We start from the raw sequence: 17,712 nt of genomic DNA, 5'->3' as shown, positions 1-17,712 counted from the left end.
CTGAATTAATTTGTACCAAATAGGAAGGTATTTTCAATAGGAATATATTAATGATTCTCCACTGGACAGATTTCAACCCCCAAGACAAGTGACACTGTTTAGACAATTTTGGTTGTCAAAACTTTTTTCATTTAGTAGATAGATACCAGGGATGTGCTAAGCATCCTACATGCACAGGATAGTCCTCTATACAAACACTGACCTGGTACCAAATGTAAATAGTGTTAAGGTTAAGAATTTCTGGAATTAATCCTTTAACTAGTTGCCAGTACAAAGCAAGGCATTAGTATATTGCCACTTAAAAAAAACATAACATTTTAAGCATTCCAGGGAGGGAAGAAATAAAACACATCTTAATGTATATTTTATTGTCAATTCTGTTTTTGTGGTTCCTGTTAATTTGCATTCTCTCTATAGTTTCTCAAATTATAGTTGCAATTAAAAATAAAACTAGAAAAAAAACCTTTAAAAAACAAGAGTTTTGCTAAACATTCCAATTTTTTTAGCCTACATGTCATTTAGATGATAAATTAACCAGCATATATTAAAAATTCTTGGTTTTCTTCAATATTCTTTGACTTGACAGCTGATAGTAGCCATGACTATAAATGTGACTTTCCCACATATCTGATATAAACTCTATGGAGTAATTTTCTTCTATATAGTGGACCAACATCCGTTTAGAAAAATCATTAAAGGTTTCATGTTTGATGTATAAAATTGATCAAAACAGTATGACAGTTATCCATATACTGGACATTTTCTACAATATATCAAATATCAACATCAGATATTTTAATAGTATGCCAGTTAAGTCATTGAGAATTGAAATTTGCTTACCACAAAGACTTGGTATTTATTATATTTCTGAAATTAAATGGATAGATCTTTTTTGATTAAAGGAACTTTATAGTTTCAGTTTAAAAGAAACACACACACACACACACACACACACACACACACACACACACGTTTTTTAATTTTCCTGGTAGCTATTTTTTACTAGACTTATTTTCTTCCCTCATCAACAAATTACTGGTGTTACCTGAAGTATTTGTCTGGTCACACATAATCTTGCATGTTGAATAGAGTGAAATATTAATGTAGTATATTTCTTTGGTTCCCATGAGCTCTGTGCTTCAGCTCAAGAGCTCTGTGCTCTGTGCCTCTAAGCTCTGTGTCTGTGCACCAGCTGGGGATGGCAGCACATGCTTGTAACCCAGTACTTGGGAGGCTGAAACAGGAGAATCACAGGTTCCTGGACAGCCTCAGCTACTTAGTGAGGCACTCTGCAACTTTGTGAGACCTTGTTTCAAAATAAAGAATAAAAAAATAGGGCTAGGGGTGTAGCTTGGAGGTAGAATGTCCCTGGGTTCCATCCTCAGTACTGCAAAAAAATTTTTTTCTTCAAGAAACTGCTGTCTTTTAATAGCAGATTTCTACAAATGAAATGGGCAGTTGGTCTGTTTATCCAAATATATCATACTTTATGGAACTCTAATTTCAAGTTTCTTTATCTGTATAATAGAGATAATAGATGCTGTCCTATTGAGTTATGAGGACTGAATGTGTTAACATGTGTAATACACTTGGGAAAATACCTGGTATATTGTAAATAAGTAATGAATGTTGTTCATTATTTCCTTCTCTTCTGATTCTTTGACAAAAATACACATAATTTCAGCAGAGGAATGAAAGCTTGCAGGCTTGATAATGCCTAGAAACACTAACATGATTGGGAATAAATGTCATTTGTAAGATTTGGGGGGAACATATTTTTGTATGAACATTAATAATTCATTAATAATTATAATTAAAACTGTTATTTTAATAATACTGAATAAGATTTGTTTTTAAATTAGTATTTACTGAATACTTTTATATGACCCACACTACTGAAAGCATTTATATAATAGACTATTGGATTCAGTACTTACCACAGACCTAATGCACGGTACTCTCATTACCGTCATTTTAAATATGTGGAAACTAAAACTCAGTGATGCTCTATCCAGAGTCACAGAGCCCACAAATTGCGGAAGAAAACAAAACAGCAGCATTGGTGAAGTGTCACATGTGCTTGTCACTGTGCTGAGCACCTACTTCTTACTATCTCATTAATCCTCGTGACAGCTGTATGAAGTAGGTGCTGTATGAGCCTAGTATCCCTGTGAAGCGGCTATTATACCCATTTCCCTGCAGATTAGGAATGTAAGGCAGAATGATGAAAACGATTGGCTGAGAGTTGTATAAGCAGTTCTTGGCAGAGTTGGAATGCAAACTAGGGAGTCTGAGTCAACAGGCAGAACACTTTGCTGCATATCAGTCTAGTCCAGTGAATTTTTACCCAACAATAAGTCAACACTTAATTACATGATTTCTTTCTTTTTTTGGGGGGGTGATACTGGGGTTCCTGGAAACCCTTCTACTTCTGGGCTACACTCTCAGACCTATTTTATACTTTTTTAAAATTTGGAAACAGGGTCTCTCAAGCCAGCTGCGCTGTGCAATCCTCTTGTCTCCGCCTCCCAAGTGCAGGGATTACAAGCATGTGCTACCATGCCCAGCTAATTACATGATTTCTGATATTTTTAAACAAATAATATTTTACAATTTGTGGTTTACCTTAAGATATGAAGGATAAATGTGTTTCAGCTTTTGGTGTTTTGAAATGAGTGAAGGCACTCTTAACCTATTTATATTATGAAACTTAGGTTAGGTGATAAATGAGAAATTCTTTTGGTAAAATGAAAGCTATAAAATATTAAGATGATATTGAATGAGGAATTAGTACCTACCTTGGCTTCAAAGACTTATATACCAATTTTGTGAATGTCTTTAATAAAAAGTTATTTCCTAGAAGCTTTAGAATTTCATTACATGAAATTCTACATGAAACCAGTTAAATCTTTTCTTTTTGTATAGCATAATCTAGATATAAAATTTAAATGTATTTTTAGACTATATTTCAAATTGATGATCATTATTAGAATGCTGCATGAAAAAGTTCTTTTACTTCAAACTCAGATTAAAGGTATTATCCCTGTTTCACTTAATATTTTTATCTTCTCTTATCTTTTATGAATACTTCAATCTCTAAAAATGAATAAGAACAACAGAAAAAGAACACCTACTTATGTCGAATGTGTTATATTATTTTTTAAAAAGTCAGGATGTTTATAAGCCCCATTAATGCTGGGCCATAAACACCATCATGACAGATCTGCTGATAAGTACTTAGCTGCTCCTTGCTTTTTCATTTTAGCAAGTGATGCTTTTTAGATAGATATATTAATTAGTGGTTAAATGATAATATCCTAATGCATATTTGGGGACAAGCAGAGAGAGGAGTATTTCTCTTTTGTTTGGGACTACAGGTCAGTTGTTGCATTGGAGAAACTGTGAATATGAAAAAGTAGCTGCTATTAACTTGTCCTGTTATTCAGATGGTCATAGTAGACAACTTACCTGCATATTTTAGAGGAAATGATTTTGAGTTTTCAGTTTGGTTGTGAAAGTTGCTGAGTCTTTCAGGGTTATATGCAATTTAAAGTATCAGTTTAAACCTGATATAAATACAGATAGGATGATAACTAGTGGATATGTTTTAATAGAGAATAGAGTAATATTTTGTGGAAAATATTTTTAAAAAATTATACAACTTTAAGTTCCATGAAGGGTAAAATTTTGGGTTTTTGAAATTTATTTGCCCTCTCATTTTGATAATCCTCAGCAAAATGAGACTTCTATTATTTATTGTCAGCATTGGAGAAGGAAAGGAAAGCAGAGGGTAAAATAACTAAGTGAACATTTATTAGATAAGGAGACTTGTAAAATTCTTTTTAGTATTCTAAAATGAGCAAAATGGAGGTTGCAGATGTTTCTTAGATATCACTGAATTTAAATTCTTCAGATTGATTGTCTTAAATTATATCATTGTTTTTATACCAGAAGGTATTAAACCTATTTTTTTTTTTTTTTTTTTTTGGTGCTACCGTGGTTCTTGGAAACCCTTCTACCTCCGGCCTACACTCCCAGACCCATTTTCATATTTTTTTATTTGGAAACAGGGTTTCTTAAGCCAGCGTGGCTGGCTTCGAACTTGCGCAATCCTCCTGTCTCTGCCTCCCAAGCGCGGGGATTACAAGTGTGCACCACCACGCCTGGCTGGTATTAAACCAGTTTGATTATTTATGCTTGTAGCACCTAGCACAATTTAAGTATATAAAATGGGATGTTTATAAAAGATAAGTTGCAAATAGGATTTAGTAGGTTAAAAAAATCTTGGGTTGGACCTAGTGGTGCATGTCTGTAATCCCAATACTTGGGAAACTGAAAATGACTCACAGGTTTGAGGCCTCAGTAACCTAGTGAAACCCTTAGCAACTTTGCAAGATCCTGTTTGAAAAAAAAAATTTTTTTTTAAAAAGGTGGTAGCTGAGATGTAAAAATGACCCTAGATTTAATCCCTAGTATAAAACGAAACAAAACAAAATAAACAATTCAGTATATTGGTTCCTCAACATATAATAGTATAGTGTATGAATGTATGTAAAAATGTTTATGTAGTCTTTTTGTAGAAATGAAGTATTTTATATTAAAAATAAAATAAGGTGACTGAGTTGCCATTTTTACTAATTAATGAAGTAATATATAGTCATAAGGGATAATGGTTTGCTAATATAAATATTTATATAATTTAACAAAAATTCATACTCCTGTGGTTCTGAACGATTATAAGTTTGAATATTAACCATATTCTTTTCATTTAAAAAATAGATAGGATTTAAAAATTCATTGCTACTAAACAGAACAATATAGACATAGTGGTAAGATGAAAAATAGCCTATTTTTTAAACAGAAAAAGCCTAAAAATCTTCATTATTAGGTATATAGTATCAACATAATCTATCAGCATTATATTTGAACAGAAAATATGCTTAAATTTGAGGCCATACACTACCCTGTGTGAGTGAAACATCTTTCATATAGTTCTAAGATGAAATTACCCTTGAATGAATAGCATCTTCATTTATCTTCAAACCTCTTCTGTGCATTTAGTGAATCTACTCTTTCAACATTCTACAAGAATTACATTATAGCATTATACCAGAGTACTTCTGCAGTGTGAAATAGATTGGTTTGGAAAATGAACCTGGCTTTGCTATAAATTACATTCACAGGTACAAAGGAATTTGTTATTTTGTTTAAAATAGTCACAAATACAATTAAGGTCTTAATTTATGTTAAACTACAAACATGGCTATTACTGTAACTGGATTAGGATAATCTGTCACTTCAAGAATGATACCTAACACTTTTTTCATTTGTAGCCTCAGATACATTATTTCAATTACAGGGTCTGCAGCTATTTGATATAAAAATGAATTATTTTGTAGGTAGATTTGTTCATGGTTTTTAATTTTAAAACATGCCTCTTCAGTAAAGTGGAAAATAATTCTTCACTTGTCGTCAGTTTTTTCTTTGTGTCCTGGTGAAACAGGACATGAATTAAAATTCAAAACCATTTTCATTTTTGCCCAGAAAATGGCATTGTGTTTTTGACAGTAGTCTTTGTGAGTTTTTGCATAAAATATTTCAGATTTTTTTTTTCTTGCGGTACTGGGGATGGAAGCCAGGAGCATTCTACTCTGAGCTACACCCCTAGCCCTATTTTTATTTTTTATTTTGAGACAGGGTCTCACTATTTCAAAGGGCATCACTAAGTAGCTGAGGCTGTCCATGAACCATAATTCTCTTGTCTCAGCCTCCCAAATGCTGGGATTACAAGCGTGTGCCACCATGCCTGGCTAAAATATTTCAGATTTAATTATGAAATGAGTAGAAGCTTTGTTCTAAAGAAGAAAACATGAGGTCTGCTATCTAAGTATAGTTTTACCTGATTGGACTGAAAATGGATTGTTTATCTAGATTTTGAATGACAGTGTGGCTCACATAAATTTAGAAGCTATGCTTATAACCTTTTGAATTCTATGGTATTGATCAGTTTAAACGTCCAGTCTTTTACAAATGTATTAAGGACAATTCTTTAACTTTTTTGTTTCTGGTACTGGGGAATTCAGCCCAGGGACATTCTACCTGAGTTAGACCCCCAGCTATATTTTACTTTAAAACAGGTTCTCTCTCAGTTGCTGAGACTGGCCTTGATTCTTCAATTCTCTTGTTTCAGCCTCCCTAAGTATTGGGATTATAGGTGTGAGCTATCAAGCATAAATCTTTAAATCTTTAAATTAGTTTTATATTTGATATTGACATGCAGTGCTGGCTTTTTTGTTCATATTCAATTAAAGATAGTATTGCCAGGTATTATATTGTAAGACAAATATTCACTTGTTTGTGGAATACAGAGGGAAGAAAGAAGGGGCTGGGATTGTATTGCTCAGTGGTAGGGGTTATGTAGCTGTAGTTCAGTGGTAGAACACTTTCTTAGAACACTTAAGGCCCTGACTTCCATTCCCAGCACCAAAACAATAAAAACAAAACAGAAAAGAGTAACGAAGACAGTTGATGCTGCTCATTGGTAAATGATTCAATATCGAATTACTGTTAACTAAAATTTTGTGTCCCTGCCATCTACTCCCATGTACTGGAATTTCAAGCATGCCACCACCATGCCTGGCTTCTAAAATATTTTTTAATTTTATAGAAGTTATGTTTATTTTAAAGCAGTGAGCTTTAGGTTCATAAAATTATAAATGCTAATCATTATTGTAGCTTACTGATTTTTCTGTGAACTTGGGTATGTTTGTAATTATTATTGTGAAACTCCATATCTTGTTCATTAAGCATATATTTACCAAGAACCTGTTGTATACTGGGAGCAAGGTACCGAACAAGATAATATGGTTTCTGCATACTAATGAGGTTTTATCAGTGTGTATGACTTTGAAAAATTATTTATAAAATGAGATTTTATATGAATATAAGGATATCTTTATTGACTTGTTTTTGCTTTGGTAGAAAAGATCATATATAGTTGTATACTGAAAATATAACTCATATTCAGTGTTTAAATTGTTCTTTGAAAAACATTTGATCTTTTTTTTATCTTTTGTTTTTGGTGGCACTGAGGATTGAACACAGATGGAGTTTTATCTCTGAGGTACATCCTCAATCATTTCATTCATTCATTCATTCATTCATTCATTCAGAGGTACTGAGATTGAACCCAGGGACATTCTACCTCTGTGCTATATTCCTGGCACAATATTTTATTCTTCTTTTTTGGTGGTACTGAGGGTGGAATCCAGGGGCTTTCTACCTCCTGGCAATACTCCCAGACCTATTTTATATTTTATTTGGAAACAGGGTCTCACTAAGTTGCTGAGAGCCTCACTCAGTGTACCCACTATGCCTGGCTTATTTTTTGTTTTGAAAAAGAGCCTTACTAAGGTGCTCAGGACCTAAGTTGCTAGGCTGGCCTCAAACTTGCAATCCTCCTGTCTTAGCCTTTCTACTACTAGAATTACAGACATGTGTCACCGTGCCTGGCCTAGAGATTTTTCTTTTGGTGCACAAATTTGCTATTTTGATTTTGTAGAAATAAATGCATTTAAATCAGAACATATGATCATTTTTTACCATTTTTTAAATAAATGGACATTAAGAAGTTATAAAAAATAAAGTGAAGTTAAAAAGCCAGGCGTGGTGGCGCACATTAGTAATCCCAGCGCTTGGGAGGGTGAGACAGGAGGATCGCACAGATTCAAAGCCAGCCTCAGCTACTTAGTGAGGCTCTCAGCAACTTAGTGAGACTGTTTCCAAATAAAGTATAAAGTAGGTCTGGGCGTATAGGCTGGAGGTAGAAAAGACCCTGGGTTCCACCCTCAGTACCCCTCCCCCCGACAAAAGTGAAGTTAATTATTTTGAGGTTACCAAAGTAGACTCTTCTTTTTTAGATGGACAAATGAGTATTCATTATTACTAATACTTGTATTAATTCAATTATTTATAGTAATTGTACCTTCTATTAATTGAATTACTCTGTACCAGATAGCAACTCAATCTGCTTAACAGATTTTCTTCATTCTAGAAATGAGAAAGCTTATGAGGTAAGGAAACTTTTTCAAGCTGATGCATTCACCAAGATTCTGCCCAGAGATCTTGGTTTATTAATTTTTCCTTGTTCTGTACTGACTCTTAAGACGGATGCAGAGGACTCCCAATCAAGTGTATAGCCCTCTTGTCTTCTATTGAGGTAGCTTGCTTAAGTCTGTACTCTAAGATGCATTCCATTCTTCTAGGGTCCTTAACCAGTGGGAGATAAGGAGTGGGAATGTGCTGATTATTGACCCATTAGGAATAGTATGGCAAAGGACTCAGCAACAGAAAGTAAAATTGCTTTAAATGTAAGGACAGCAACCTCAGTGAAGCAGCATCATCCTAAACAGTGGTTAAATATAAATTGCTCTGGGTTTTGACTAAGCAGTCTTTTTTCTATGCATTTATTATCAGAAGTTTCTGTTGCTTTATTTTAAAAAATACATATTATTAAACTAGAAAATTTATTGTTCAAGTTTTCATGTTCATTCATTCATTCAGCTGATAATCATTTTCTGCAAGTTATGTTCCAAGTATATAACTCTTTTTTCCCTCCCTCCTTCCTTTCCTCCTTTACTTTCTTTCTTCATTTCTATAACTGTGATAATCTTCCCTAATCTTTCTGTGCCTCTCCTTTCTCACCTTAAAATAGGGATACTTGTACCTGTCTCATCTCATAGGGTAAAGCTCTTATACAGGTATCTGGCATATAGTAAACACTCAGTAAATACTAGCCATTGTATTTTTTTTTTTAAAGTTGTCTCCCATTCTCTGCTTTTTCTATTTTCTCCCAGTTCCTTTTTCTGTGGTTTGTTTTGGCTCTATATTTTTGTTTGAGTCTTTCCTCGAAAGTCTATTTATCTCTGCTAACAGTTTATAGTTAAGAGTGAGGCCCTATTTAAGCTGATGGGGAGATAAGGAACTTCTTGGCAAATAGGTTTCACTATAGACTGCTAATACAATAAGCTGCCATTTTTGTTTGCCTTTCCTACCTTTACCCCCTGCTAAAATCATCAGTATTTGTTAGGTTTTCTTTATCCTATGTTGGAGAGGGGAAGGGAGGAGAGAGAAAGGGAGGGAGGGAGGGAGGAAGAGAGAGAGAGAGAGAGAGAGAGAGAGAGAGAGAGAGAGAGAGTGTGTGTGTGTGTGTGTGTGTGTGTACATACATGTGTACACCTGGGAACTCTTCAGGTAATGTGTTTACTTTGCTTAGCTTTTTTCTTTTCAGTGTGACACTTTACCCAGTACCCTATCCTGTGTTGGGATCCCTGAGTCAGTCTCTCTGGTTTGTTTTCTTCAAAGAATAAACCTCTGTCTCCTGCATAGGCAGGGGAGGGCTTTCATTCAGTCCTCTGTTTGGAGTCTCATTCCTCTCCTTTGCCTTCTATGCGGCCTGGTGCCTCCAACTTTGGTATCTTTGTTTCTGTATGATTTTTTCTCCTCTGTAAGTTAGGTTTTAGTTTCCTTTGACCCACTAAGACTTTCTATCTTACAAAAATGGGTTGACATCTCTGGTTTGTTTTTGTCTTTCTCCCATTCTTTGTGTTATTTTGGGTTTATGCCTTTTGTATTTCTTTATACCTTTTTATTTTTTCACTTTTATTTTAATAGATATTTTTTAAAGTTACAGAGATAATTGAGTAAACTGGTCCTTAATATATAACTAGTTATTAATGATCTCTTCTGGTATTACTGTTGTTGTTGAGGCCCTCTGCAACTTAGTGAGACCCTGTTTCAAGATAATTAATAAAAAAATATGGCTGGGGATGTAGCTCGGGGAGAAAAACACGAAAAAAAAAATGCTTTCGAAGATAAGTTGTTACCTAGTAGGGGAGAGGTCACTGGTTGTTGTCTTCAGCTCCCCTTTGGGGTGGTCTTCCACCCTTAAGCAAAGCAAGCAAGCAAAAGGTGCAGTAAAACCGGAGGAAATAGCTTAGATAGGGAAAGGGCATTAGGTCACTCTGGTTCCTTCAAAAAAGGCAGTCTTCTGCCAAAGCAGGCAAGAAGCTATAAACCCTCAAGCCATTATTTTTTAGACTTAGAACAGTTTCCCACACCAGATGTTAGAACTACATCAAGTGTATTAAATTTCAGGATCTTAAATGTCAGATACCACCTGTTATGTTCTATGTGCATTTGTTTGTATGTTTTAAACATTCCCTGCCATGTCATATGCTTAAGATAGTCAGTACATTTATATCTGTAAAAGAATAGTTAACATTTAATGCCTGTAGTTTTTTCTTTCTTTCTTTTATTTTTATTTTTTATTTTTTTATTTTTTTATTTTTTGGTGGTACTGGGGTTCCTGGAAGCCCTTCTACCTCCGGGCTACACTCCCAGACCTCTTTTTACATTTTTATATTTGGAAACAGGGTCTCCTAAACCAGCGCGCGCAGCTGGCTTCGAACCTGCGCGATCCTCCTGTCTCTGCCTCCCAAGCGCAGGGATTACAAGCGTGCGCCACCACGCCCGGCCTTCTTTTATTTTTAAACTGGGAACTGAGCCCAAAGGCATTCTACCTCCAAGTTATACCCTCAACTCAATTTTTATTTTTATTTTGAAACAGGGTCTCACTACATTGCTTGCTGAGGCTGTCCTTGAACCTGCAATCTTCCTGTCTCAGCCTCCCAAATACTAGGATTATAGGCGTGTACACTTGGTTTGGATTGTAATTTTAATTATATTTTATAGTTTTTGCATATTGATCTGCTTGATTATTTTAGCAACTGGAGTTAGTCAACAAATGAATAACCCTCTATTCGCTAAATAATATTTAGTCTAATCACTTTTAGATGATGTCAGCCTGTCATAGCAGAGTCTCTTTTATGTACTGATAACCATTGTTATAGACCCATGTTGTCCAATAGACATCCAGTAGACATCGTCACATTCTATCACATGATGATAGAAGTGTTTTGTATCTGTTCTAATACATACAGTAGGTACACATTCCTGTTGAACATGTGAAATATGGCTAATTTGACTGGTAAACTAAATTTAAAATTTTATTAAACTTTAATAAATTTAAATAGCAACATATGACTAATAGTTACCATATTGAGCATCATAATTTTATTATTATTATTATTTTTTGGTGGTGGTACTGGGGTTCCTGGAAACCCTTCTACTTCCGGGTTACACTCCCAGACCTATTTTTATATTTTTATTTGGAAACAGGGTCTCTTAAGTCAGCGTGGCTGGCTTTGAACCTGCAGGATCCTCCTGTCTCCGCCTCCCAAGTGCAGGGATTACAAGCGTGCGCCACCACTCCCGGCTACCAGAATGTTTTAAAACTATGATGCTCGCCGGGCATGGTGGTGCACGCTTGTAATCCCCGCGTTTGGGAGGCGGAGACAGGAGGATCGCGCTGGTTTGAAGCCAGCCACGCTGGCTTAAGAGACTCTGTTTTGAAATAGAAAATATAAAATAGGTCTGGGAATATAGCCCGGAGGTAGAAGGGTTTCCAGGAAACCCAGTGCCACCAAATTAAAAAAAAATATAAATTCTGGTAGGTTGTGCTAAATTTTTATTTAAATTATTTTATGTTGTCATTCATTTGAATTGGTTTGGAAAAAAGTGACTGAACAATGAGGCAAATTATCCTAAGTTCATTATTATAATTAGAACTACATTTTGAAAATAAAATGTGATTTAGGTTGGTATCTTATGCCTGTTATTTGAAGTATTCTCCTGTGCTGATAAGAGTGCAAGTGAAGGGTGAAGTACTATTTTCAAACTACTCAGACATTTTCTTCTATCGTATAAGAAAAAGGAAAAATACTACTTAAGTCAAAGTTTGCTTTTGTTTAAAGTTTTTTGTACAATTGAACACCGTAATAACAATGTTTTATTTTTGCTTTTTTTGTGGGACTGGGGACTGAACCTCATTCTACCTCTATAACCTAGGCCTAGTTTTTAAAATTTTGGGTTTATTTTTGAAACACGGTCTTGTTAGGTTGATTAGAGTCTCACTATTAGCTGGGTGTGTCCTAGAACCTGTGATCCTCCTGTCTTAGCCTCCCAGTTTATTTTTATTTTTATTTTTGCTGTACTGGGGATTGGACCCAGTGGCATTCTACCGAGCTAAACCCCTATCCCTCTTTTTATTCTTTCTTTATTTACTTTTTTGTTTTTTTATTATTTATTTATTTATTTATTTATTTATTTATTTATTTATTTTTTGTGGTACTAGGGTTCCTGGAAACCCTTCTACGTCTGGGTTATACTCCCAGACCTATTTTATACTTTTATTTGGAAACAGGGACTCTTAAGCCAGCACTGCTGGCTTTGAACCTGTGTGATCCTCCTGTCTCCGCCTCCCAAGCCCAGGGATTATCCTCTGTTGTTGTTTTGTTTTCTCCTGCATTGTTGGAGAATGAATGTAAGTGTCTTGTGCATGCTAGCCAAGCACCTACCACTGAGCTGCACCCACAGCCCTCCACATTTTTTTTCTCTGTGAAAAGTTCCCAGAGAAAAACTCATAATTATAGATATGTGATAGAAGTAAATTGACTCTTATTCCCTTCTTTTTCTTCTGATCTGGGCTTTTTCAAAGAGCTAGTTTGTGTGTGTGTGTGTGTGTGTGTGTGTGTGTGTGTGTGTGTGTGTGTGTATCCTCTCTAATGCTTTCCTTCCTAGTAAGTCTTTCACATGATTTTGATGAAGTTTGAAAACTACTATCTTAGACCATATATCTAAGTCAATAAGAAATTAACTATCACTATAAATTGGGATCACAGGTAATAGTATTTAGAGGACTTTTTTCTTTTTGTTCAACTTAGATGTAGAAGAGTCAGCTTTTGGTTGTGTGAGGTGGTGATTAAACTTAAAAACTGTAATTGTAGATGAGTAAGTTTAGATTTGGCTGTGAATGACAGAAACCCCAAATAGTAATGATATAAAAAGATAGACACTTGTTTCTTTGTTTTATAAATCCAAGTAATTCAGGTTTGATGACTGTGTGATTCTCAAGAACCTAGACTCCTTTACTCTGTTGCTGCATATTCCCAACACTCAGCTTGTTTCATGACTCATATGGCCAGCTGCAGCTATTGTTATCCTTTTCATGTTCCAGTCAGCAAGAGGAAAAATGAAGAGATACTTTCTCTTTTGTTTTAAAGAAAACTTCACAGCAGTTGTGTAGAACTTTTACTGCCCCAAACTCAGACATTGGCTATACTTAGTTGTAATATTTTAGGCAGTCATGCGTGCAGGTAAAATTCAGAAGTTTTACTATGGAAAGGAAAGAGGAGGACATATATAGGAGTGGAGGAGATGAAGAACATCTCTGTTACAAATAAACTTGGGAGCTTTGGTTGGCCCACGCAATAAACAACATTGAATGCATATAATAAGATTGTGGAGAGAGCAACCAAGATAAAATACTAAAACCTGCTTCTTGGATTTCTAAGGGATTTTACTTGGTGAGATTAGACATGTATATACAAGTTACAGAGCAGTCTAGCAACCAGAGGATATAAACAGAGAGGGTTGGGACTCATGGGATTTGTTTTAGAGGGAAGTATCTCTAGAGAACTGGAATTTTGGGAAGAAAAGTTTTAAGAATAGAATTGACATACTCTTAGGTAATAGATTTCTTTGTACAAGGTCTTAATCACTGTTTATTACTCTTACTACTTTATGAATCTAAAGACTGACTTCCAGCCAGGCGTGGTGGTGCATGCTTGTAATCCCCGCGCTTGGGAGACTGAGACAGGAGGATCACACAGGTTCGAAGCCAGACTCAGCTATTTAGGCTCTCCCCAACTTAGTGAGACCCTGTTTCCAAATAAAATATAAAATAAGTCTGGGAGTATAGCCCGTAGGTAGAAAGCCTCTGGGTTCTACTCCCAAGTACCACACACACACACACACACACACACACACACACACACAAAAAGACTTCCAATCTAGAATTGAGAAAAAAATTGTAATAACTCTGAATCTGTATTGGGTAGGAGTAGGCTATTCTAGTCATAATATTAATATTTGATAAATAACAGCCTTGTTAATTTATTTAGTTCAAATTGAATTTGATAATAACTTATGACATCCTACTTGAGTAATTAAGTAATTTTATAGAAAGAACATAGGTAAAGTGAATAGAGAAAAAGAAGCCAAAAAGTCACAGAAGAGAATAAAAGAGGAGTAAACTTTTGGTATTATTAAAATTAGTGGATTTATAGAGTTCACTGGTTTCTTAAGAAGAGTTAAAAATGAATTTGTATGATATAGTAATTTTATATTTTTTTACTTAAGCATTATAATGTATATGTTTGTTCTTTATCATAAAATATTCTTCAAAATCATGAGCTTTTAAATTGATGATTTATGCCAGGCATAGTGGCACCTGCTTATAATTCTAATATTTGGGAGGCTAAGACTGGAGGATCCCTGGTTCTTGGCCAGCCCCAGCTACTTATTCAGGCTCTCTGCAACTTAGTGAGACCTTGTTTCACAATAAAGAATAAGAAAACAGGGCTGGGGATGTAGCTCAAAGGTAGAATGCCCCTGGGTTTACTCTCCAGTGCCATACAAATTAAGTAAATAAATAAATAAATAAATAATTTATCATTTTTGTGGCTTGGAATTACTATAATGATTTACCCATATTGTGGTTGTTAGGCATTTAAATTGCTTAAAAATCTTTGGTTCTATAAATCAAGTGAAAAGAAACAATGAAAGACTTTAAAAAGGGAATTAATGAAGCTACATGTTAGATTTTGAGTACCACTAAAGAGAATGTTGAAGTAGCAGATAACATTTTGCATTTTCCCATAAAATAAGAAAGATAATGATCCTGCAGAGAATAATGAAATCAAGCAATCAATACCTTATAAAATTTGGATTGTAGTCATTATTAAAATTAAGGCAATATAATATATATATATATCTAATATAGTAAGATAAACAGAGAATTTGCATTTTTTCTTAAGTGTATATAAATACTCTTAAGTTTCTTATGTTTACTAACGTCTAAATCATATTGATTTTCTAGTAGTGTAATGATGTTTGATTTTTGTTTGGAAAGCACAGCATTCTTTTCCAGTAGAATAGTACTGTATGGACTATTATGTTTACAAAAGAAAAGTGTAAAACATTCTGTTCAAATATATATATGCTTTTGCTAGGCTTATTGTACTTCTCCTTATTTACAGGCCTTTTTGCAGATGTGTAATCTACCTATTAAAGTGGTTTGTAGGGCAAATGCAGAATATATGTCTCCATCTGGTAAGTATGTTATTTTCTTCTATGTTAACATTCTGGATTGATAATTATAGTGATCTTTCAGTTTGTATATAGATATTAAAATGTTTGATATTTTTGTTTACTTTTTGAAACATTTCCCCATTGTTTTATAAAGTAACAGTTGCAAACTTAACAAGTCATGAGGTTGATATGTCTACTCATTTCTAGTCTGGTCAGAAATGGTTATTGGCATGGTATGGGAATTATTTTAAAGAGTCACATTAAGGAAATACATAATCTGAGATTTAATTTTTTTTTTTTTTTTTTTTTTTGCGGGTCTGGAGATGGAACCCACGGGCATTCTACCTCCGAGCTATACCCCCTGCCCTATTTTTTATTCTTTATTTTGAAACCGGGTCTCACTGAGTTGCAGAGGGCCTCACTAAATAGCTGAGGCTGTCTGTGAACCGCGATCCTCCAGGTCTCAGCATCCTGAATGCTGGGATTACAAGCGTGCGCCACCATGCCCGGCTAGATTTAAAATTTTTTAAATTTAAACAAACGTTGGGCGTGCATGCTTGTAATCCCCGTGCTTGGGACGTGGAGACAGGAGGATCGCACAGGTTCTGCGCTGGCTTAAGAGACAAGACCCTGTTTCCAAATTAAAAAAACTATAAAATAGGTCTGGGAGGGTAGCCCATAGGTAGAAGGGTTTCCAGGAACCCCAGTACCACCAAAAAAAAAACAAAACAAAAACAAAAACAAAAACAAAAAACACCCAAAAAACAAAAGAACTGATTGGCTAAGAATTAGGAAGTCTTTGACTTGATCTCATATTAACTTCCTTGGGAAATTTTACTCTTCTTCCTTGATCCTCAGTGGCTTCATCTGCAATATGAAGTGGGCAGACTAAACAACAGCCCAGTTCCTTTTCATTTCTAACCTTCTCTGAATCCACAAACATGCTTGACAACATGATTTTGCTCTCTTTAGAAACAAAAGCTCTGAAAGTGATTTTTTGGTGAAAAAAAGAAAGCCAACAGTTTTCTTTTATGATCTTTGATTGATGCCAAAGAATAACTGTCTGTATGCTTTTGTTTAATGCGTGCTAGAATAACAACACTTTAGATTTTGTTTTGTTTTTTGGTACTGGGAATGGAACCCAGGGTATTCTACCTTCAATCTAGACTCCCTGCCCATTTTATATTTTGTCTTGAAACAGAGTCTCAGCTGGGTGTGGGTAGCACACACCTTAATCCCAGTACTCCAGGAGGATTACAGGTTCAGGACCTATTTCAGAAATTTAGTAAGACTTTCAGCAATTTAGTGAGACCTTGTTTCAAAACAGAAAGGAAGTTGGGCATGATGGTACACATCTGTAATCTCAGTACTTGGGAGGCTGAGACAGGAGGATCACACATTCGAAGCCAGCCTCAGGAACTTAGTGGAGCTCTCAGCAGCTTGGCAAGACCTTGTTTCCAAATAGAAAATAAAATAGGCCTGGGGGTGTAGCTCAGAGGTACTGCCCCTGGGGTCAGTCCCCAGAAATACACACACACACACACACACACACACACACACACACACACACACACAGTTGGTAGAAGGGAAACGCTTTCTAAATATATCTACTGAGTTATATTCAAAAAGGCCCTCCTTTTCTTTGTAATGTGTGTTGTGCTATGGTTGCAAATGAACCTCATCTATTACCCCAGGCCAGCCTGAGCCAGAGAAGTGAATCTATGGATAAGAAGCAGGAAGAGGCCTGCTATTAGTGTGAACTCCATTTGAACTAGGTCTGACAGCAGGTTTCACCCTGTAGCATGTAGAATAGACCTTCTTGCCATTTTGTTCTTGTCATCTCTGATAATTTCATCAAATATCAGTATTTGTTAAAATGAAATATTACTTTTTATTTTTTATTTTTTGAGGATTTTATTTTTATTTTTCCTTTACTTTTATTTATAAGTGGAACATATTGAAAATGGTATACATTTAGACTGTGCTTGGTGCCCTCTCCGCCCACACCCCAGTTCCCTTTCCCCCTTCCCATCAATGAGTGTCCAGGTTAACCATGCTATATTCATACTTTTGCACACATATTCGAATGTAGCTCCTTGATTAATCAACCTCAGGCTTCTTCATCTCCTATCCTTTTATTCTAGTTTTGGTGAGGTTTCCCCTCCATTATCTGGAGTCCTTCTGGTATCCCCAATGCTCCCTAGTTTGGGCATATTAGAGCAAACACATGTCCCTTCTCTTTCTATGCTTGGCTGGTCTCACATAACATAATGTTCTCCAGATCTTTCCATATTCTTGCGAATGCCATGATTTTGTTCTTCTTTATAGCTGAATAGAATTCCATTGTGTGTATTTCCCATAATTTTACAATCCATTTATCTGTTGATGGAGATCTGGATTGGTTCCTTATTTTGGCTATTACAAATTGTGCTGCTATGAACA

General features: G+C 35.2%; 1 protein-coding gene across 2 annotated transcripts in view; it reads left to right on the top strand.

The window, feature by feature from the left end:
- Positions 1–17,712, top strand: part of MTX2 (metaxin 2) — a gene marked incomplete at both ends in the record, with an annotated part of 62,850 nt that overhangs the window by 31,407 nt on the left and 13,731 nt on the right. For both annotated transcript variants that reach the window (XM_080688923.1, XM_080688922.1), the window contains one exon: positions 15,219–15,291. In XM_080688923.1, coding sequence (XP_080545049.1) covers positions 15,219–15,291 — 73 coding nt within the window. The remainder of the gene's footprint in view (positions 1–15,218; positions 15,292–17,712) is intronic.

The sequence above is a fragment of the Muscardinus avellanarius genome, assembly GCF_963383645.1.
Source record: "Muscardinus avellanarius genome assembly, chromosome: 2".
Lineage (NCBI taxonomy): Eukaryota > Metazoa > Chordata > Mammalia > Rodentia > Gliridae > Muscardinus > Muscardinus avellanarius.
This window is presented reverse-complemented; position numbering and strand designations above follow the sequence as displayed.